This window comes from Schistocerca nitens, chromosome 5 (assembly GCF_023898315.1).
Source record: "Schistocerca nitens isolate TAMUIC-IGC-003100 chromosome 5, iqSchNite1.1, whole genome shotgun sequence".
NCBI classification, from domain to species: domain Eukaryota; kingdom Metazoa; phylum Arthropoda; class Insecta; order Orthoptera; family Acrididae; genus Schistocerca; species Schistocerca nitens.
This window is the reverse complement of record NC_064618.1, coordinates 279,633,848-279,657,810: the sequence shown is the minus strand read 5'-3', so window position 1 is coordinate 279,657,810 and position 23,963 is coordinate 279,633,848. Positions and strand designations below refer to the sequence as shown.

At 41.0% G+C, this 23,963-nt stretch overlaps 1 protein-coding gene across 1 annotated transcript in view; it reads right to left on the bottom strand.

The window, feature by feature from the left end:
* The window catches only part of LOC126259202 (alpha/beta hydrolase domain-containing protein 17B), a 190,406-nt gene that overhangs the window by 53,990 nt on the left and 112,453 nt on the right, over positions 1-23,963 (bottom strand). Inside the window, exon 2 of the mRNA XM_049955793.1 lies at positions 8,215-9,034. Coding sequence (XP_049811750.1) covers positions 8,215-8,861 — 647 coding nt within the window. The 5' untranslated portion in view covers positions 8,862-9,034. The remainder of the gene's footprint in view (positions 1-8,214; positions 9,035-23,963) is intronic.

The following is a 23,963-nucleotide window of genomic DNA, read 5'->3' as shown; positions in this document are numbered from 1 at the left end:
GAAAAGCTGGCCACTGGCACAAGAAGTTTTAATCAATAGGGAAGCAGATCACATCGTACAAAGTGAGTAAATTTCATCACACTTACATTGGTACATTCTATAAAAAAGAAAGTCTGGCACCCAAAAAAGCCTCCCCGTCTGTCCTGGAACAAATCAAGTATTGAGGAAAGGATTTCACCTCAAGCTGGTGAACCTGGTCTTCTTCCCAAGGATGGCCAGGGAGGGGAAGGAAAAGGATGCAAAAGTACAAAAAGGGAGGGAACAATTCCTGCCTGAAGAGAGAGCTGCAGAACAGTGGCCAGAAGTACGGAGCGAAGCACACTTCACTCCATACTTCTGGACACTGTTCTGCAGCTGTCTCTTTAGGCAGGCGTTCGCCCTGGTAACATCCCCCGCCCACTTTGATCAAGGGTTCACCCCACAGGTGCCACCCAGCTATGAAAAGGGCCGCCTGGCTTAGTGACTGTTACCAGGAATTCCATTGCCCCTACAAGACGAGCAGTGACAGCTCCGGTACTGGACGTGTGATCTCTGTGTTGTCAGAGGGCTCAGCCAGATGCAGACATAACAGTCCCAACACAGGCACTGGCTACACACACTGGTGACCTAATGTGTGAGGGGGGGAGGGGCTATGGCAGGGAAGGAAATGGGAGAGGAGGAACCTCACGTCAGAGATGCTAGGGAGGTTCTTCCCCAATGGGGAGGGAGAGAGAGAAGGGGAGAGTGGAAACTGAGACAAGGCCAAAGAGGAATAGCAGAACCGAGGTAATAGTTGGGTCATTCTAAAGGAAACACAGAGGAAGGATGGGGGGTGGGGGACAGGAAGGGGAGTAGCTAGGGTGGGAAGGAGTGCATATAGGCAGTGAATTGCAGCCTGGAAGAGAAGAAAGGCTGCAATATCTCAGGGCCCCACAAGTGCCACACAGGAGTTTGGGGGCGGGGGTGTTTCATGAACATCTGACAGACTTAAAACATCCATGATAAATATCAGGCACATTTCCAGCAGCACCACAGCAACTATATTAATCAAAGTGCCTGTCCATATCAAATATGCCATGGGCAGTAATGAAGCAACCATTTTAACACTGATCAATTTCAGCAGTGTTTTGATTTCTGTCAATTTTAATATAGTACTTAATGACATGAAATGGCTGAATTTCTTTAATAGTTTAATAATGTGGTTTGACAGCTACCTTAAGAATATACAACAACAAGTCATCTGTGGGTCGGAGAAGTAATTATGTAAGCATTCTCTCAAAAGCCCACACAGTTCAGTCCTCAGTCGACTGCTTTTCTCGCTGTGACATTTCAACTGGACTACGTTCTTGTGGCTACCACTTATATGCTAATGATGTTCAGTTATATGTGTGCACAAGTCCTAAGTAGCTATAAATGACAACCGTTGTTCAGTATCAGAATGGGCAGAAAACATGTATCTTAAATTTGACACTAAAAGGCCACATTTTATCCTTGTAACCCACCGAACACTTTCGTAAAATTCCTCCTGTATTCCCTAATAGTATCTGACCGCTTTATCAGATAACAGCACAAGATCTCAGCACAATCTTGGACAGGAATTTAAACTGGAATGAACAAAGTATTACACCATGTAAAAAATCTCGACTACATGCCTCCCAAAAAATTAAAAAAGAACTGCACCCCCCCCCCTCTCTCCAAAAAAAAGTATAATCTTTAGTCCTGTTGCATCTCTACTATTTTGATGTAGTTCAGCATGCTGCAAACAGTGATATGTCTATACAATTCGAGGTAGCCATGAATGCTTGTGTAAGACGTGTGTGTAACAATCGGTTGTTTAATCACGTCAGTCCTTCCTATGCTTGGTTACAGTTGATTAAACTGGATATGCAATGTGATTTACACTTTCTCTTGACCCTTCTTCATTGGGGTCTTAGTCAATGGAGTCCTCAACATGTTTTCTCACATTTGAAATACCAACCAGCATCACGATTCCATAACAGCAATACTAGATCTGATACATTTAGCATCTTGGCTGTACTTATGCATAATACAAAATCTTTCTCCATCTCTCCTTTCGTTTCAGTCATATGACTGGTGAAACACACTACCTAGTAACCGGAGTCTTACTCAAAACTACTGTGCATTCAAAAGGAGGTTGAATCTCTAGCTATTACGTTGTAGGCGCCTGTAGGAATATCTCAGTCATTGTCCTTCTATTCAACACTGAACAAATACTTCTATCACAGTGGCAAAACAATCCACACATTTCCCCATCGCCAACTGTTTGTGTTTTATTTCCTCCATCTCATCTTCTAACCTTACCCTATTATTTCTTGGTCTTTTATAAACCAATCAAATCTTTCCTTTTATGATGTTGCCATATATTTATGTTAGATATTACAAATGTAAAAGGAAATAACTTGACACATTGTTAACTAGACTGCCATTTGTGAAATATATTTTAATTAATAATAGACTAGGGGGCTTTCAATAAGTAACACAACACCTTTTTTTCTCAGCCAATTGCGTTTGAGGAAAAAATGCAGAATTTAATTTGTTGTTGGAGATTGTGGAATATTCCCACTTCAACCCCCCACAGCCCCAAAGTTTTGACAGGTGGTAGTGCTAAATGTAACCTTCAAAATTACACCTTTAATGCAGGTGGGTTACAAGCAGGAAGCTGTCACCGAGTTTCTTTTGGCAGAAAACCAGAGCATTGCACAGATTCATAGCTGCTTGCAGAATATCTATGGAGACTTGAAAATGAACAAAAGCAAATGAGTCAATGGGCAAGGCACCTGTCATCACCACAACAAGGTTGTGCAAATCTGATCGATATGCCGTGTGCTGGCCGGCTGCAATGTTGGAATGCCAGGACGCACTCATTGAGCATGATTGGCAGATCACACTCGAAACACCCCACTGCTCAGTTGGATGTCGCTGTTGTTAGTGCTGACACACTCATCCACCAATTAGGGTACTCAGAGGTGTGTGCTCACTGGGATCCACCCTACAGCCTGGATCTCGCACTTCCGACTTCCATCTGTTCAGCCCAATGAAGGACGTACTCAGCAGGAAGCAGTACACGGATGATAGGGAGTTTACTGATGCAGCAAGATGTTGGCTCCAATGTCGACCAGTACAGTGGTACCATGTGGGTATACAGGCCCTCCTATTAAGGTGTCATAAGGCCGTTGCATTGAATGGATATTATGTTGAAAAATAGGGTTTTGTACCCAAAAGAATGGGGAATAATGCGGTGTATCGGAATCTTGAATAAAACCAACCTGCTTTCAGAAAAAGTGTTGCATTACTTATTGAATGCCCCTTGCATATAATTTACTGGCCAGGTAATATGTATATTGTAATGATTACTATATGCATTATCATTATTATTCCTATTATTATTATTATTATTATTATTAGTAGTAGTAGTAGTAGTAGTAGTAGTAGTAGTAGTAGTAGTAGTATTAACTGCTCATGTACTACAAATATTGCACGCCATCTCACTATGGATATCCGGTTAGATATAAGAGAGGACTGAAGGTCCTAATCTTGCAAGGTGAAATAAATAAATTAGCTTCTGTTTGTAACTCCACCAGTCAGAAGGAAAGCTACAACAGAACCTGAAGGTAAACAGGGATAAATGAAAAATAAATTTGCGTAAACCTTATCACCCAACTACAATGAAGGAAAGTGTCAGAAAGTATGCAGGTGTATGTTTTGAAATCCCTTCTTGCTGCCAATGACAAAGTTATTTTGATGGCCAATTTTTTTTCTTTATTCTGATGATCTCTAACATTGCTCAGACTGTTGTGTTTCAGATCCATTTTGTTAGGGAAAGGAAGGTGCATTTCAAGTTTAACATCGTTGTTGATGTCATAGTAATTGCAAACTTGGCTGGAATGTGAGAAGGTGGTACTCAGGGCCACTTTAAGAAATGATTGAGGTATTTGTCTACGGCAATTACACAATGCACAAACAGTCAGACAATGATTTTAATGTCACTCTTTCTAAATACAATTGAAATGTCAAGAACTATGCCACCTCACCTTGTTTTAATTTTGAGATATCAGTTCTGGATGAATTCTTGTTATTTTGGCAACTGCTACAACACCACTATTCTACACCTGTTTCTGGCTTTGTTCTCTATATCTTAAACGACTACCTCTAGCTCTGAAAGATACGCAAGATTAGTATATTGCAGTCAACCGAATGACAATTCTCCAGATTTTATGCGAGTTTTCAACCATCGTGCTTCCAAATGCAGACCCTGTGTGCTAACCACTACACCACATTGCTTGGTAACAGTAACAGGTAACTAACATGGACTTGCATTGCAGAAAAGAAAAATGTGTGATAAATGGGTACAGTTGTTTCGTCAAACATTTAGCAGGGGTTCAGCTTACATAATTCAGAAGTGGTCTGGTAAGTCATCTCACCATCTATTTGGAAGAGAGAAGAAAGAATGACTCATCATCAAATAAAAAAATATGAAACTAGATCAGATTTAACAACTGCCCTATTCAAATTGTCTTAAATGAATTTCAACAATGATACAAATATGTTGCAGCACACCTGTTACACAAGAAAAACCTTTTGCATACAAAAAGCTTCATTAAACGTGCCTAGTCGTACAAATGATGTGAAATATGGAGTTCACCAATGCAAAATAATAACAATATAAAAAACATGTCATGCTAAAGTCACATGTGAGGGGGAGGGGGGGGGGGACGACCATAGACACAGCTAGCAAAGAAACAGAACCATCACAAGCATCACCACAGCATAGTACTACAATTTGATAGCATTGCTGGCACCAAAATGGTGCAATTTTCTGATTAAAATTTGATTTCAGTGTGTTCTGTAGTAAAAAATTCAGTACACAGATAAAAGATAAATATAAGGGTTATCTTAACAACAGAAAGCTAAGGGTCACATTTACAATAATACAAGAGAAATGAAACTGAATTCAGTGTGCAAAAACATTAAATTTGGTGATCCACATGGTTCGATGCTTGGCCTGCTTCTGTTCTGATTTACCCAGGACATTGGGAGGCTATAGCTGTAAAAAAAAAAAAAAAAATCTCAATAGCATTTATTTAATGAAACTATTGTTACTGTTTTCAGTCACAGACAAACGCTGACTGACTGACAGACAGTGTCCACAACATTAGCATTACATGGAACTGTTGATAAAAGCCAGTAATTTATTTACACAACCGAGATCTGAATGCACATTAAAGTATGATTACACATACACATTAAAGTATGATTACACATGCACATTAAAGTATCAGTACCACAGCTGAAGACAAGCAAAACACAAAAGCTCCCAGCAATAAAATGGAAATTCATCACGGCAGTTACTAAGGTGAGTTTCTACCGGCCACAGATAGTGGAAGCAAGCTTGTATTAGACACACTGCAAATTATTCAGAACTGAAGTTTCTACAAGTAGTTATACTTTGTTACTGACTGACCGAGCAAAGCTTTCACTATTTTGATCGTCTAATTACTTCTACAACTGCACACTACCAACGTGAAGGCGCAAATCAAGAAGGGGAAAAGAGAATATTTGATACTAGATATTGACTTTCACAAGTGATGTAGGAAACGTGCGACAAATGTAAAAAACACGGAGACTACGGAATGATACCAATGATGGATTTTCTCAAATGAGTTATGCTACAAATTGGCCTACCACCACATCCAGGTTGTTTTGGTTTCACATTTGTTGGCTTTGCCAACTCACAACCAAACTATCGCCTTCCAATGCAACCTAGACCTTGGGTTACGTTAAAGATCGGTGTCAGCATAAACAAGTTTTTCTATTTAACATGCACTAGCTTTAGAAACTAATAACTAAACTGTGAACTTATTCACCAAAGGTGACTTGGCACAGATGATAGCTACTGGCACATTTTGTGATTTACAAACACGAATGTCACATGACAGTATTTGCAACTGTTTGTATACAAATATTTTACGAACATTTTCCAAAAATTCTGTACATATCAAAATATTTTATGTTTATTGAATTCAAGTGGTTACCCTAGCATTATTGTTTGACAATGTGAGAAAAGGAATGAGCAAGTGTGCTATTCTGTTATGGAACTGTACTTTTGACTGAACTTAAACCTGTACTGCCAATAATTTCATGAGGAACAAGGGCACTTCACTTCAAGAACCTAAATCACCTTATTGACTGAACACATGTACAATACTGGAAAGCTACTTATTTCTGTGTGTACAAAAATGACTTGGCAAAGCATACCTTACTTGATGCAGCATGTTTTCAGCAAGATAATTTTAAGTCTTAGCTAATTATGAGCTTAATAATTCACTGCATTTAATTACCCACCCATCACAGACACAAGATACACTTTTGAGGTAAAGTACTTTTTTGTTGATTTATCCAGTTTTTGTCTATAAGCAAACTTGCAGCACAAATTGCACACAATTTGTGCAAGCCTAAAACTGAAATTAACAGATCACTACATGAAACTCCCTATCATGACCTGGTATCTTAACTTTCTGAACAGAAGGTGTCATTGCAACTATTCACATATGTAGCCCCTTTGAAATAGTGGTCATCACTGTGGGCAACAAAATAATTTTCTTCAGTTTACAATTCAAAGGCAGTAGTTCTCTAAGCCAAACACACATCACTGTTGACAAAAGTTTTAATAGAAGGCAAGAGAAACACTACACTGCCCTTTTGTCATATTTTTACATGAGCTGATACTTTATACACACATACTTTTATTTTTGAATGTCATTTATCTTTTGGAAAGTAATTATTTGTATTCATATGCTGGCCATCCATAATTCTAGTAAGAATGTGTGTGTGTATATATATATAATTGAAATAGAAGTTTTATACTTCACAAACTACTTCCTGTATAGTTAGTGGCACTAACCATCATTCTTATATTGCATCCAGTGTCACTCAAAAAGAATAATGGAAGAAGAATGTTTCTGAATATTAGGTGATGAAATTCCTTCTGGTGTCAACAGTACTGATTGAGTTAGTTTCTTGTTGTGTGAATCATTTGCATGATAAATAATAAGTATGTGGAACGAGTCATTTTACATTCACAACACGAATTAATTTGTAAATATGGCTACATGTTGAAAATTTATGTATGTGTCTGTGCGTGTTTTTTGTATATACAGGCTTGAGTTAGTAATTCCTTCCCACTACAATTTACAAGTAATAGCAGAACTATTATATGGAATAGAAGCAGTTTTCAAGGAAAAGCTTTTTCAGTTTGTTTCCAAATTTTACTTCGCTATCTGCTGAGACAGTGATGAAAATAAATGATAACACGACATTCACTACCAGTAGCACAAAGACTAGCCTTGTTTACAGCTGTGTCTCCTGCACTATTGGGATGTGGCTAGCTGTGGTGATCATCATTTCATGCAATTTTTCTGTTATTGTTTGGATGAACTTTACAAATCTATAGTAGAACACATGTCAAAACAACACCTAAACTGAATTTGAAATACATAAATTACTGTTCACGTCCCTGTAGATGGAATTTTGGATATTTTTAACTGCCCCTCCAAGAGGAAACAGTGATATCCTGTAACATTTGGCATACTAAATCAGACATATTGTTAAATATGACACTATTAAAAATTAAAAGATTATGCGTAAATTCAGCAAATACTATTGGATTTAATACACTGGACACTTAATTTGCTGCTGAATTTAATATCTTTGGGAAATCTGATAATAGTCTCGGTGTATGATAAAGTATATATTTAAGACGAACCACAAAAGCAAAGAAACTCATTTAACTACTCTGCACGACCCACTAAGCTTATCCTCTAAAACTACAATTAACACGTCTAACAAATAAATGAATCTGCACAGAAACGTTCACAGCAACAGACGAAGAAAACTTATCAAAACAAAGATCTGCTTCATGACACGCAAAAATGAGCTGTATTATTTGTTGATAACATCTGAACAACAAAAACAGATTATCAGAACACTTTAGTGTAAACACTCGTTCATTGAAATCTCTGAAAAACAAAATCAGAACACTTCTGCGTGCTGATGGAACCATTTGCAACTAAAGAAATAATTCTACATATCTTATACTTACAAGAACTGTGGCACAAATCTGGAAAGTCAACCACATTTCTCTCTCTGCCCTGGAATGATGTTTCGTTTTAACTTCATGTAATACACTATAGCTTGTAGAAAATAAACAGTAATCACCTAGGAAAGGCGTCAAAAAACCACGTCCTCTTGGTATTGGGGAATGCGACTCTCATTCCAGACATAAGCGGCGAATGGAGAATGACAGCTCCCACTTCATAACGCGATGCCAGGTCCACTGTTGGCACAGTCCCAATACTCTGGCCATATAATATAATATTTTCGGGTGATATACCATACCTAGTTCGTAAGGCGTGCCATGCTGCATCTATATCTGCATACAGATTCTTTTCCGATGGCTTTCCAGTACTGACCCCGTAGCCTGAGTAATCGTAACTAAATATATTACAGTTTATCCGTGAACCTAACCCTAGATAGAAACTGCTCATTTGTCCTAAGTCTACGGCATTACCGTGTGAAAACAATATTGTAAACCGAGCTGTTGTACTACACCTCACAAACAAACAGGCTATTCGATTTCCTCTGGAAGTTCTTGTGAAAAAACCTTCAATATTTTCCTTTTCTCTCTCGGAGTATTGCCACTCGGCTCTTTCTGTCAAATTCAAACTAAATTTCGAACCCGTTTCATCCGCTTGAAAGTTGTAGGTAGGTTCTGGTGGCAAGAATGCCAGTTTGGCAGCAATCCTCGTTGGGCAAGGAGGACAACAAAACAAACAACACAGCTCACTGAGACTTAAGCCGTTCATTTTCTTGCAGGCAGCACTGGTGATAAAAACTTCGTAAATTAGACACAGTTCGGAGATATCTCCAATTCAATTTTCAATGCACTTCACTTCGTATTGACTCATCTTCCGTTTTAGACAGCCATACCAGATTTTCAGACTACACACAGCCTTCTTTGTGATGGATTCGCCATTGCCTGGAAAGAAAACAATCGAAATACACGATTAATAAAATAAGGTCTTTGGGTTTCACAGATACACACATGCCACTTTTAATTGCTTATGAAATATCAAGGCTTTTACTAATGAAACTATTTCAATCATTTAGTTTTTGAAACGTCAAACTGTGAATATAAAAGCATTATCAAGATTTTTGATTTAGTGCATAGCGCTATAGGCACCGATACTGAATCTACATAACTGTATAAATATACAGTGTATATGGTAAAAATTGAAGAATTGCGCCGTCTCGTGGAAGAGAGATAATCCAGTGCGACGTGGTAGCTGGAAGCTTTCAAAAGCCATTGTGAAATTCAGCGTTTAATGCTTTTATTTTCATATTTAGAAATCACTCTAGAATAGCTAAAGAAATGTATAACTACGTCAAACCTTGTATAAATTGTATTAGGATGGGCAGGAAACATAGTGATTGAGCATTTAGAAATGCATAACATAAACTTACACCTCGACAAATCATCTAAGTAATATTTAAGAGAAAATCGAAAAAGCTCTTCAGGAAAAGTGTAGTATGTAAGGTTGAGGTTATCAGAAGCCATATGTTTCAATCAAGTATAGACTTCCTTTGATAATTTGCGAATTTCATCAACCACAACTGTTACATTCAGAATTTTTCAATAATCCTTCCTATATTTTATTTTTTAAACTTTCTTGCGCTAAGGCAATTCTAAAGCAAAGTCTACATCAGGCTTTTCACTACATTTTAGTGGGGTATTGTCTTATATAATTTGTCTCTTCAAGTTTATCTTCAGAGCGAATGTTTTCTCCTTGACTTATGCATAGCTACTAATTAGAATAGCAGTTTTCCTTTCCTCTCAGACAAAATATTAGTTTAATCAATAAATCATTTTACTGTCATTTGCCTTCTATTGTTCGTCTTTCGAGCAGTAAAGTATTTGTTCACCTCTTTCATTACTCCCACAGATCATGAGTTAAACAGTGTTACTGATAAACTAAATCTTGTTCTTGCTATACTTCCAAACCTCCTTACCATAATTTACCCATCAGACTCTTACACAATTTTAGACTTCTTCCTTTAGAGCCCATTGAGAACAGACAACATTTCCAATTTGTGTTAACTGTAGTTTGTTCTCTTGTATACACATCTGCCAATTTTGTTTTATTGTAAACTCGCATATAAGAACATGATACTACCTGTTTACTGGTAAGTTTATGCATAATATGGATACAAGCTTTCTATTGTACTTGTATGTTCTACACATTAACCAATACATCACAAAAGGTTTTTAATACAGACACATACTTCACTGCACAAGTTTGAAGTGTTCCAAGCGTTTGTATGATGTATATAAATTACAGTTGGCAAAATTCTTCAATAAGACATTTAATTACCTCATGTCAATGTATATATTTTTTGTTGATACTAGGTGGGAAAGTAGCTTTTAAACTGTGCAAGTTCACATATTTTTCGATGATGATTTATCAGTCTCAGTTCAGAATTTTATGCCATCACAACCTTAAACTAGCTTAATCAATATATGATACATACAAGGGGCAGTTATAAAATTGTAATTACTATCTCGAAAAATTATGCTGTGACCATAGAACTTAGTGATGCTGTTAGTCCTTCTCTGCAGACTCACTATTCAGGGCAACACAGTTTTGTCTAAAGTGGCTGACTTTGCACAGACTTTGGTCCTAGCATATTCAGTGTTCAGGAAACACTCCAACTCGAAAATCAGTTACTCATCATTATGGAACAACCTGCATACAATGTTTTCTTCACCAAAGGAAAGAGGAAGACATAACTGAGTCTATATCAGGAAAAACTGGTAGCCCAGCAGCGTGTGTGACTGATTCCAGTACAGAATCAGCTGTAGAACTGTTGTGTGAAAATAACAGTTCTTGCCCGAGTGTGGTCAGGCCTTTGCCTGCCTCAGTGGGGGTGAATCCACATGCTTCTATGGCTTGCTTTGCTCCTTTGTCTCAGAGTTATAGTGACACATCCACCACTCGTCAGTGTTGGTTAGCTAGCTAAAAAAATAACCTAGACTGGACTGACATAACTGTAACATTTCTACCACTGTTTCAGTTTGGCAGGTTTTTGAGTGGTTATTAGAAGTGCAAAGTCAGTAAGTGGTGATCTTTGTCATGTTCAAAATGTTGTGAAAGGTACTTAAAACTGATTCATGACTAACCTTCACTTTTTCCACTGTTGTCTCTATTGTGATATGCCAGTCTTTGTGGACCACGTCTTTCACTTCTTTCGTGATTCCTTGTTGTTCACAGAGAGATGGTCTGTGACTTTGTTCATCATTTAGACTTAACTGATCACAACGGAAGCACCTGCACCATCTAACCACTTACAGTGTTTCAACATTGGGGTCACGCCACTTTCATGATATATGGTGAAGTAAGTTACATAGTTTATTTCAATGTATGCCACCTAATTTTGTTATATCAAATATTCCTTGCAAAACTCTACAAAATGTTTATATTTTCAATATTTGTTTCATGTTAGAACATATAAGCTCTCGGTCACAAATATTAAGTCAAAATTGACCAGGTTTCGACGCTACTATGAGCGTCGTCTTCAGAATTAAACTAGCTGTTCTAAAACATAATAGGTATATAAGACAATAATAAACTAAAGTGTGTACTGACTGGAAAGAGATGCAGTACTTATACAAGTCACATTCTAAAAAATCTAAGCCAGAAAGGCGATGTCATGAAAAGTTGTAAATAAGATAAGATGGCGAGTCGCTAAGGGCTGCTCGTACCTGAGTGAACATGGGTTGCAACAAAACTGCTGTTAGTTTTGTTGCAAGCTGTGTTCACTCAGGTACGAGCACAGTTTTGTTGCAACCCATGTTCACTCAGGTACGAGCAGCCCTTAGCAGCTCGCCATCTTATCTTATTTACAACTTTTCAGACGTCGCCTTTCTGGCTTAGACTTTTTAGAATGTGACTTGTAAGTACGGCATTTCTTTCCAGTCAGTACCTATTATGTTTTAGAACAGCTAGTTTAAATCTGAAGACGACGCTCATAGTAGCGTCAAAACCTGGTCAATTTTGATTTAATATTTGTGACCGGGGGCTTATATGTTCTAATAGAATTCTGACACAGTCACTGAACCTCAGCAGCTATGTTCAAAGTTTTATTTGTTTCATGTTAGACATTGAGTCTTGGCATCAGTGAATGGATCTTTTGAGGCAGTTTGCAGATTTTGAGGTGCTGGAGAAGACTAAAGCCAATCTGACAGCCATTTCTCGGAAGAAGATGGGCTTCGATGTGTTAAGGTGCCAAAATAGTTATTAAAACTCAAAAAAGAAAAATATCAAGTAAGTGTTGATGTCACAGGTGCTCCCGGAATTCAGAGAAGCGCTGAGCAGAGCGAAGGGTGTGGCGGATCGCCCTTCGCCCGAGCGTACTCGGTCGACAGCCCCATCCAGCTCCCACTTACGACGATTGGAGATGCTGGTATGGCAAAATGCCGTTCAGAGGAGCTTGCTCACCCGACAGCCCTATCTGCCCACTGCCTAGAACGACCCTGCCACCGTCCATGGACTTCGACATGGACGACGATGCTGGCGAAGACGATATTATAGTTCATGATGCACCTTTCATGTCGCTCCTGGCCGACGAGAGGGTGCACAGGAAGACGGCCAGCTTGCTGCAGCGCGTAGATGGCGAGAGGTGCAAACGGTCTATCCCCTCCGCACCAACCAGCGCCAAAAAGGTGCCCAAGAAGATGAGGCAGCTTGCTATCTCTATCGTCGTCGGCAGAAGCTAACCTGGAATACCGTCACGTCTCAGCATGCAGCTCGACCCAGGACGACACCTTCCCCGCCACCCACATCGACTGCCAACCGTTATGGTGCGCCTGAAGATGAGGAGATGTCGGAGCAGCCAACACACAAGCAGATGGAGGCTACGACTGCTTGCCCAAGCTGACCACTCAGAAGAAGAAGACGCGACCACCTCCCGATCAGACATTACCACCGCTCAGTCGCAGCGATAGCTGCCCCCCCCCCCCCCCCATAGTCTTTGAGGTGGCAAAAGACTATAAAGGCTTCCTGCAGCTCGTAACACAGTGAATGACTGCAGACTTCACAGTGCGAACTGCAGCAGGAAACCTTGTGCGACTGCAAGTCGCCAACAAGGAAGATTTTATAAATGTAACAAACGAGGCATCTAACTGGGGCATGCACTGGTACACATATGGCGCCGTCTCCGAGAAGTTGCTGAAAATCGTCGACAAGGGCTTCACCAGAATATCTACGAGATGAGCTGGCACAGCTTGACTTTGGCTTGTGCAATGTAACGTGCAACAAGTCGCACATCACCTGCAAGGAGTCGCTTTCTTTTGGTTACGGCCACCGACACACCAGAGAATAGGCGGCTTTCTCAGCTGAGACAAGTGGTCAACACCACGGTCACCGAGGAGAATTTAAAACAGAAGAGGGGCACAGTGCAGTGCCTCTGCTGCCAGGGGATGGGCCATGTGGCTCGCCACTGCTCCCCCAAGGTTTGTGTGAAGTGCTCAGGGGTCCATGCAAGTAGCAACTGCCCACTACAGAGGACAGACACACCCAAGTGTGCGAACTGTGGTGGCCCACACGTGGCGAGTTTCCGCAGCTGCAAAGTCATCAAGGCCACAGTTGCCTACCAACATGGACAACACACAGAGAAGACTGCCGACCGCTCCCTCCACCATTCGTATCCTGACACACAGGCGACGAGGAGGCTGGTAAACACACAGGCGACGCCGGCAGTCGATACTGCCACCACCGCCTCCATGCTCCATGGAAGGGAGTAGCAGAGGACGACGCGTTTGCGCCGGGAAACCTGCTCAAGAGGACACACCAGAAGACCTACGCGCTGATTCCCTCAGGAGGAAAACGCCTAAAGAAGACGCCACCTTGTCGTGAGGCGGCAGAAGTGGAAACACCGCAGCCGCCACCTGCAACCCAGCTGCACCCAGCCAAAGCACACCAACTGCTGTGCAAGAAGGGAAGCTGTTTGCAGTCGTATCTACACTCCCTGCAGTAATGGAAAAAGTCTCGCACCTGACAGAAACGCTGCAGAGAATTGCCGAGGCAATGCTGACCGCCATGCCGCTGCCTGCCCAGTAGGCAAAGTATGTACAGCCTATTAGGACTCTTCCTGTCCAGGGGTCGCGGAGCCTCTGATGAAGCCCGTCTCAATAGTTTGTTTTTCTCTCTTGCAAGTCACATAGTAAGAGAGGAGATATATCAGTGTATGGCAGCCAGAATAGTGGGACCAAATATACAAGAGATAGCACCCAAAAAGTCGACCCCATATGTCAGGAGATAATAGATAATGTCAAAGAAGAGGGTTATCGATCGTTGGCACACGGCTCCACCACTATTCGAAGACACCATGAAGAATGGATCCAGCCAACTCCAACTTCAACCATCAAACTACAACCCAGTATCCAATTACAGCAGGTACAATCAATTCATCTGCCTAATACAACACTCCACAGGAAGACAGACTTTGGAGGACAGAGAACAACGCTCTGGTATGTTTTCATTGTGAACACCTTGGACATGTTGTATGTTACTGCAGAGCCAGAAGAAGTGTGTTTGATGACTATTACGCCTTTCCGCGCCAGTCGACTTCAGACGATTACAGTCGACCTGTAGGATGAAACTCATCATCATACCCTGAATGTGGTCATTGTCCACCTCTCCATAGGCATTTCCCATCATCATATGGAGGTACCAGCCACCACTCCCCTAGGAAAACAAAGTGAGGCGACCAACTATGCAGACGAGGACGCCATGGATTAAAATTCTCTTGGATGAGTCACCAAGATGTCACGAAACCTCAGGCCAGCCAACAAGAACATGTTTTGCAAGAATAACCATCAATGAGACAAGGCAGCATTTCGAATTTGTCGATTCAGCAGAAAGCACTCATATTGTTTATCTTGGATGGCACTTCTTGCAAGTATTGCAAACAGTTATTGACTATGGAGAATCAGAATCCTGACTGATAAAGTTATTCCAACAAGCACATATAACAAAGATTGCCTTGGGCGATTGTTTGCCATTGAAGACATTATCCTGCCATTATCAATAACATGAGTTCCAGCTGCCAGTCGATATGCTCAGTTAAGCTGTGATACTTTTGTTTGTTGTGGAAAGCTACTCAGACTCACAAAGAAATCTACATTTTATTTGTGCTCAATAAGCATTGTAGGTGGTCAAGGAGAATTTTGGATCACTAATTGTCATGAGTTTCCACAACTCATCCCTAAAGATGAGGACATGGGAACTGCCAAACCAGTCCAGGAAGGGCAGCTCAGTGTCATCGTGAGAATTGTGCTCCACTATCATAACAGACAGTGCAGGGGAGGTAGCTACTATCAAACTGCTAAGAGGATACTTTCAAATCAGGAGTGGTGAAAAGACATGTAAAGTGCCCCAAGGGCAAACACCATACCAATTAGCCAGCATTTGTAAAGGGTGTTGCCTGGTGAATGACAAATAACCCATGAGGAACTGGTGAAAAAGCTGCAGGACGAGATCACTGAACTTTCAAAGAGTTCTTGGCCCTTCCCTGTGGTTCTTGTGAGGAATAAGGATGGAACATGACGTTTCTGTGTCAACTAACAATGACTGAAAACCGTCACGAAGAAAGATATCTATCCATTGTCATGTATTGATGACACCCCAGATTGCCTAAAAGGAGCAAAGTATTCCTCAACTCTGGACATGTAACCAGGCTACAGGCAAACAGAGGTTAATGAGGCTGTCTAGGAAAAGTTGGTGTTCGTAACTCCCGACGACTTCTATAGGTTTTAAAGTTATCTGTTTTGGACTTTGTGATGATGTAGCTGCCTGCTATCATATGACAGACATCCTGCTTTGGCACCTTAAAGGGACGACTTGTCTTTGCTGTCTGGACGATTTTGTCGTTTTTTCAAAGCCATTTGAAGTATATCTAAGCCACCTGACAACTATGTCAATATGTGTTCAGACTGCAGGACTCCCCCTGAATCCGAAAAATGTCTCTTCATCACCCAAAAAATAAAAATCCTGGGGCACCTAGTGGATGACGATGGAGTTCATCCTGATTAGAGGAAATAGGAGCAGTCATAAGTTTTCTGACTCCTCAGCACATTTGTGGTGCGTGAAGTTTTCTTGGAAGTTCTCTTACTGTCACTGATTCATAAAGGACTTATGTACTAAGGCATGTACATTACAAGAATTAATGCAGGGAGATGTCAAATTTTCCTGGAATGATGCACAAGGAAGATATTTCCTTGTCCTTAAGGAGGTGCTGTCATCTTCTGCAGCTCTAGGATTTTATGATGAGAAACATGAGACAGAACTTCACACCGATACTAGAGGTTTTGGAATGAGGGTAGTTCAAGTGCAAATTCAGGAATGTTCTGAAAAGGTGATAACTTTAATTTCCAGAGTATTCTCCAGGTCTACTCAGCAACCAAGAAAGTGTGCTTGCAGTTATTTGGGCTATCAACAACTTAAAGTCGCATCTTTCTGGCAAACCATTCACTATTGTGACGACTCACCATTCTCTGCTGAGGTACTAGTCTGAAGGATCTATCATTTTGGTTGGTGAGATGGGCAATGAGGCTTCAGCCGTAAAATGCCACACTGTTATACAAAAGTGGACGAAAGCACAAGGACGTCAATTGTCTTTCAAGGACTCCTATGGCGGAACATAGCAGTATCAATGAAATCTTAGTCGCCACTGCATTAAATGACATTGCCGCTGAACAGAGGCAACATCCAGCACTTCTGAAAAACATAGAAGTCTTAAAGAAGGAGAAACCAATCAAAGGGGAATTCCTATTGTATAAGGGAACTATGATCAAATGGGGCAGAATTGGTTGCTCATCATGCCAGCTAATCTATGGCTAGCTATCCTCAAGCTTTACAGGACACTCCAACATCTGGACACCTGTGATTTGTGAAGATTCCACACAGAATCAGACAGTGGTATCACTGGCCAGGTCACTACCGATCTGTTACACACTATGTGAGGCGCTGTAAGGAATGCCAGCGACAGTAGTATGTGCCACATTAGCTTATGGGGCATCATGTGCCAATACTGTCTGCAGCTGAGCCACTCCACCGAACTGGATGACAGGAATTGATGGGTAATAGTCTGCACTGACTGTCTCACCCACTATGCTGTCACTAAAGCTGTGCCAACTGTTGAAGCTCCAGGAACTGCAAAGTTCCTTGTAGACGACATCATTTTCAAGCATGGGGAACCCTGCTTGAAATGATCTCTGATCATGGATTAGATTTTTAGTCGAGAATAGTATCAGAAGTAATTTCACATTGCGACGTCACCCACAGAATGGCAACTGCCTATTATCCACAAATGAATAGCCTCACAGAACGCTTTAATAATATACTGGCAGATATTCTTTCGATGTATGATGCTGTTAAATAGAGAGTCTGGTATACAACGCTGTCTGTCGTTACTTTGGCATGCAACACAGCAATGCAATACACTACAGGCTTCACGCCATCCTCTCTGCTCCACAGTTGTGAGGCCGAAACGGCAATGAATACACTGCCCACATTTCACCTGGACGATACTTATGATGACTATTTATGAGATAACACATCACCAGGACTGAAGAAGATAGACGACTGGCTCGTATACAGACCCAGGACGCCTAGAAGAACAGAGAGCGTTACAGTACCAAGCATCGATCACAAAGGTACATGCCAGGGACTTTGTTTGAATTTTTATCCCTGGAGAACTATCAGAAAAGTTACTAAAGCGTTACCTCGGGCCGTATTGTGTCCTCGGTCGCTCGTCAGACACCACATATGAAGTTGACGGTTCACTCTCCATCTAGAAGACAAAAGGACAGAGATATAGTCCATGTCTCCCTATGAAATCCTACCACAGTTCAGAAGTGCAGATCGGCGGAACTAGGTTCCAGGAAACTGAAGTCCCAGTTGAAGCTACCTTCCATAATCGTCATAGTGAAGATGACGTAATAGCACGTCGAGATCCGTCAGCACCGCCGTACAAATGACCACTGAAAAGACCTCGATTCAGGCTGCTGTATTCGGCTCAAATAAATGGCTCTAAGCACTGTGGGAGTTATCATCTGAGGTCATCAGTCCCCTAGATCTTAGAACTACTTAAACCTAACTAACCTAAGGACATCACACACATCCATGCCCGAGGCAGGATTCGAACCTGCAACCGTAGCGGTCGCGCGGTTTCAGACTGAAGCGGCTATAACCGCTCGGCCACACCGGCCGGCGTATTCGGCTACAATGAGAAGATCTGAAACAGTGGACTGCAGTTTAGCCAGGCAACGCCACGATCTATGGCGTCCACAGTGCGGCGCAGTAGTTAGCCTCGTCAGTTATTTGTTATTTGGTACACTACTGGCCATTAAAATTGCTACACCACGAAGATGACGTGCTACAGACCTGAAATTTAACCGACAGGAAGAAGATGCCGTGATATGCAAATGATTAGCTTTTCAGAGCATTCACACAAGGTTGGCGCCGGTGGCGACACCTACAACGTGCTGACATGAGGAAAGTTTCCAACAGATTTCTCATACACAAACAGCACTTGACCGGCGTTGCCTGGTGAAACGTTATTTTGAAGCCTCGTGTAAGGAGGAGAAATGCGTACCATCACGCTTCCGACTTTGATAAAGGTCGGATTGTAGCCTATCGCGATTGCGGTTTATCGTATCACGACATTGCTGCTCGCGTTGGTCGAGATCCAATGACTGTTAGCAGAATATGGAATCGGTGAGTTCAGGAGGGTAATATGGAACGCCGTGCTGGATCCCAACGGCCTCGTATCAGTAGCAGTCGAGATGACAGGCATCTTATCCGCATGGCTGTAACGGATCGTGCAGCCACGTCTCGATCCCTGAGTCAACAGATGGGGACGTTTGCAAGACAACAACCATCTGCACAAACAGTCCGACGTCGTCTGCAGCAGCATGGACTGTCAGCTCGGAGAGCATGGCTGAGGTTACCCTTGATGCTGCATCACAGACAGGAGCGCCTCGATGGTGTACTCAACGACGAACCTGGGTGCATGAATGGTAAAACGTCGTTTTTTCGGATGAATCCAGGTTCTGTTTACAGAAACATGATGGTCGCATGCGTGTTTGGCGTCATCGCGGTGGACGCACATTGGAAGCATGTATTCGTCATCGCCATGCTAGCGTATCACCCGGCGTGATGGTAGCGGGTGCCATTGGTTACACGTCTCGGTCACCTCTTGTTCGCATTGATTGCACTTTGAACAGTGGACGTTACGTTGCAGATGTGTTAGACCTGTGGCTCTACCCTTCATTTGATCCCTGCGAAATCCTACAATTCAGCAGGATAATGCACGACCGCATGTTGCAGGTCCTGTACGGGCCTTTCTGGATACAGAAAATGTTCGACTGCTGCCCTGGTCAGCACATTCTCCAGACCTCTCACCAATTGAAAACGTCTGGTCAATGGCAGCCGAGCAACTGGCTCGTCACAATACGCCAGTCCCTACTCTTGATGAACTGTGGTATCGTGTTGAAGCTGCATGGGCAGCTGTACCTGCACATGCCATCCAAGCTCTGTTTGACTCAATGCCCAGGCGTATCAAGGCCATTATTACGGCGAGAGGTGGTTGTTATGGGTACTGATTTCTCAGGATGTATGCACCCAAATTGTGTGAAAATGTAATCACATGTTAGTTCTAGTATTATATATTTGTCCAATGAATATCCGTTTATCATCTGCATTTCTTCTTGGTGTAGTAATTTTAATGGCCAGTAGTGTATTTATCGTTTCTCGAGCGTTCTTGAAATATCTTATATTTGTAATGTTCGTATATTCTGGAATATTCGATATTTTTATAAATACCAGCATTCTGGAATATTCGATGTTTGTGCACATTGCGATCAAGAGTTTAGTTCTGTTCTGGCTATATGCTGATGTCAGTAATAAATGTACTTTCAGTCCCAGGTATTGTACTTCATTGATGACCCTGCCTTCGGATTTGGACTTCATAGTAATTCGATGTGACAACAGTACTGATAAGGAACCCCTAGAGTAGGAGGACGCATGTTCAGTCCTCGGTAAGGCTTGTTTGAAAGTGTTGTGTTAACAACTATGTCAGGAAAAATATTAGCTGCTGATGGGTCACTATGAGGATCAGGAAGGCGATAGAAAATGAATGTCCGGGAGGTGCACATATCAATTTTCTATTGGATGTATGTATCACAGAAAATGGACATTTTCAACATTCAAAAAAAGTCCAAAACAAACCATTAACATGAACGCCCAATGAAAAATGGCGTGCCACAGTGATCACACAAGTTCACAACATCAAAATCGAAGGTGAACTCATTGGGAGTTACAAACTGTGCAGGACATTAAGCTATGTATCCATCCCTAAATAATGTATACAGAACCGTATTGGTATAACAGGGTGATGAAAACTGATGCAATGTGATGGAATGCAACTGAATGCAAAACAGTTTGCCGTGGAGCTTATTGTGAAACTGGCTACTCTTTAAGGCATAGCTGTAGATAATGTGATAATATGTTTTATCGGCATGGAAGAAACGAACATCCAGAGGTTGAACTTGTCAGTTGGTTTCAGGTGGTATGAATTGCAATGTCACACACTTTTCAGGAGGGATAGTTTGCTCTAAAGGCATATAATTTTTATACGCAGACAAGGAATCAAGCAAAAATAAGTCATTTTGACCACCAAGTGCCCAAAAGTAGTGCTCATATCATAGTTGTACTTCTCTTATCCCATTTTCCCTCTCTTGCTTGCTGTGATGTAAATATTCCCTACTGCCCTAGCAAGATCACACACATGAGAAAGAACCATAGGGGACAGGGCACCTCCAAATTCTAAAAGCACAATAAATAATTTTACAGCCAATTTACCAACCAGATTAACAGTCGGCAAAATTGTATATAAATGCATTAAGGCATTGATGTTAGTTGATCTTGATACAACTCTCTTGGTACCTCTAATTTCTAAGCTTCGTTTCATATGCGTTTCCTCTTCAAATCCCGATTGGTTGAAATTGAAAACAAATTCCTTGCTGAACGATGGGATACATTTATTTCATTTACAAATTTTCAGGCTGATTCCACAGTTTGCTGAGCACTGTCAAATTGATGCTTTGCTTGAAATTTCGTTATCTTATGTCCTCCAATTCTGTAGCACTATCTGAAGTTATGCAACCATCCACTGCTTCTCTTGAAATCACTGTATTCTTTGTCTGTTTCTTTTAACGTAGTAAATTACTATCATGACATCCTGTAAATTGTATCGAGCATTCTTGAATTGCACTAACACCAGTTTTTATAACAAGTGTTTCTTGTCCTCCCTTGATTATCCTTAGTTTTTCTTATGCAATAATACATGGTCATATTGCTGTGGACTTATTTGAAATCTGTTTATAACTTTTTTTTTTACTTTACTGTGGATGGTCTTTCATCTATGCAATTATGTTTAGTTCTCACTCCTTGGACAATGATTGTTCTTTATTGCATTTCGCTGGAGACAGGATTCGTGGCTCCCTATCTAATAAGGATGATTTTCTACATGGCTCAGTGCCTCTTTCAGTATCACTCTCACTTGTTAAGCATGTATCGTCATCATTGTTTTCTTCATGTACATTGTCTGTACAGTTGAGCATATAAAGGATGATTCATCTGAAGTTTCGGATGAGATTATCTCGAAAACTATACATTGGGTAAAAATAGTGGGTAAGACAAGTTCGTAAGCTCAAAGGGGGTCATCAAACGATACTACACATGACCCCCCAGCCCCTGCCCCCTTGGGTGGGGTGGAGAGCAACTTTTAAATCTTAAATGGACACACCCATTTCTTATTGCAGATTCGGATTCATCATAAAAAAGGAATCAAGTTTTATCTGAAACATTCTTTTAAACCATTGACAGATGGTGCTGAAATCGAGAAAAAAGTAATATTTGGGAATACCTCTGATTTATTTAGAATTATCAGAGAAAGACGCATCAAATCGATAAAAAATTTGCACCAATTGTTTTGTTACGCCAAGTTAAGCTATTTTTGCACAAAACGTACTCTATCCTACTTTAGCGTTACCCAGGAACAACGACATGGACATAGTAGAATGATGTTCCCATAGGGTGCTTCATTAGCGTGAGTCCCCTTGCCTCTCACATGTTGGGGTGCTTCTTTAGTGTGAGTCCCCTTGCCTCTCACATGTTGGGGTGCTTCATTAGTGTGAGTCCCCTTGCCTCTCACAATTTGGGATCGTTAATTAATTAAATTAGCCACGAAGAAATTGTTCAAAATTATCCCCATTTGCTTCAATGCATAAAGTCAATTGTCCGCAAAAGTTGTCCATAGTTTTGAGCAGCACATCCCACGGTATGGCTGCACATGCTCTTCGAATGCATTGCTCCATATCGTTTAGGGTTGTGGGCTGTCTTTCATAAACAATATTTTTTAACTAACTCCACAAGAAAAAATTAGGAGATGTTAGGTCTGGTGAACGTGGAGGCCACTAAATTGGTCCGGCGCGTCTTATCCAGTGACCAGGGTACCATAAATTTAAAATGTTCCGCACATTTTTAGCGTAATGAGGAGCTGCTCCATCCTGTTGGAACCACATTCGTTGCCTAGTTTCTAAATCAACATCTTCCATTAGCTCCAACAAATCGTCATAGAGAAGTTGTAAATAAGATTCCCCAGTAAAATTTCGGTCAAAAAAATACGTTCCTGTCAAGTAACCATTTAAAATTCCACACCAGACAATTAACGACCATTTGTGTTGATTGTCAGTGTGTCTGTGCCAGTGTGGATTGACAGCGGACCGATAATGACGATCATGACGATTTAATTAGCCATTGTTTTTGAATGTAGCTTCATTAGTGAACATAACGTATCTAAAAAAATCATTGTCACCTCTTATCATTTACAAGGCCCATTGGCATAAATGCACACGTATTTGCATATCTTTCGGCATTAATGCCTGTGTCAGTGTGATATGATACATACGATATTTACGTGCCTTCAAAATTCTCAAAACAGTTGATTTCGGTATTCCAGTTTGTCTCTGAATGGCATGATTACTCATTTCGGGATCCAGTTGAACACAGGTGAGAACAGTAAGGGTATGAGCGTTATCTTCATTGTATTCGTGATGATGAGGTGGATGGAGCATGTATCCATTTCGAGCTCATTGAGTGCAATTTCGAATAATGCTTTTGCTTGGATGTCGTCTGTTTGGGAAATGATCCGCATAAAATTGCGCAGCTGCAGTGTAATTGTTATGGCATTCACCTAAAATTAACATCATATCAACAATCTCTGTAGGAGGATAGTGAGCCATGTTTCGATAAAGAATAATTTACTTTCGTCGGTTGATGTTTACGGTTCACAATCGTAAAGTGAAGTGACGTCTGATCGCATTGCACCGACCTTTATACTGAGCCATAGTTCGCAGTTTGGCCACCGTAGCGCCACAGTCGGGTGAGTAATGCAATTGTGAAGAGTTGCCTAACGAGATTTTAATTCCAATCCGCCCCCCTGCATCAAAAACTGTGGTGGGTAGGATACATTTTGTAAAAAAAGTTTAATTTGGCGTAATGAAAGAATTGGTGCACATTTTCTATCGATTTGATGCATCCTTCTTGGATCATTCTAAATAAATCGGAGTTCTTCCCCAATTTTAATTTTTCTCGATTTCGGCGCCATCTGTCAATGGTTTAAAAAAAAATTTAAGACAAATCTTGATTCCTTTTTATGGAGAACCCGAATTTCCAATAAAAATGAGGGTTTCCATTTAAGGTTTAAAAGTTGCCCCCTGCCCCACCCAAGTGGGCCGGGGTTGGGGATCATGTGTAGTATCATTTGATGCTCCCCTTTGAGCTTAT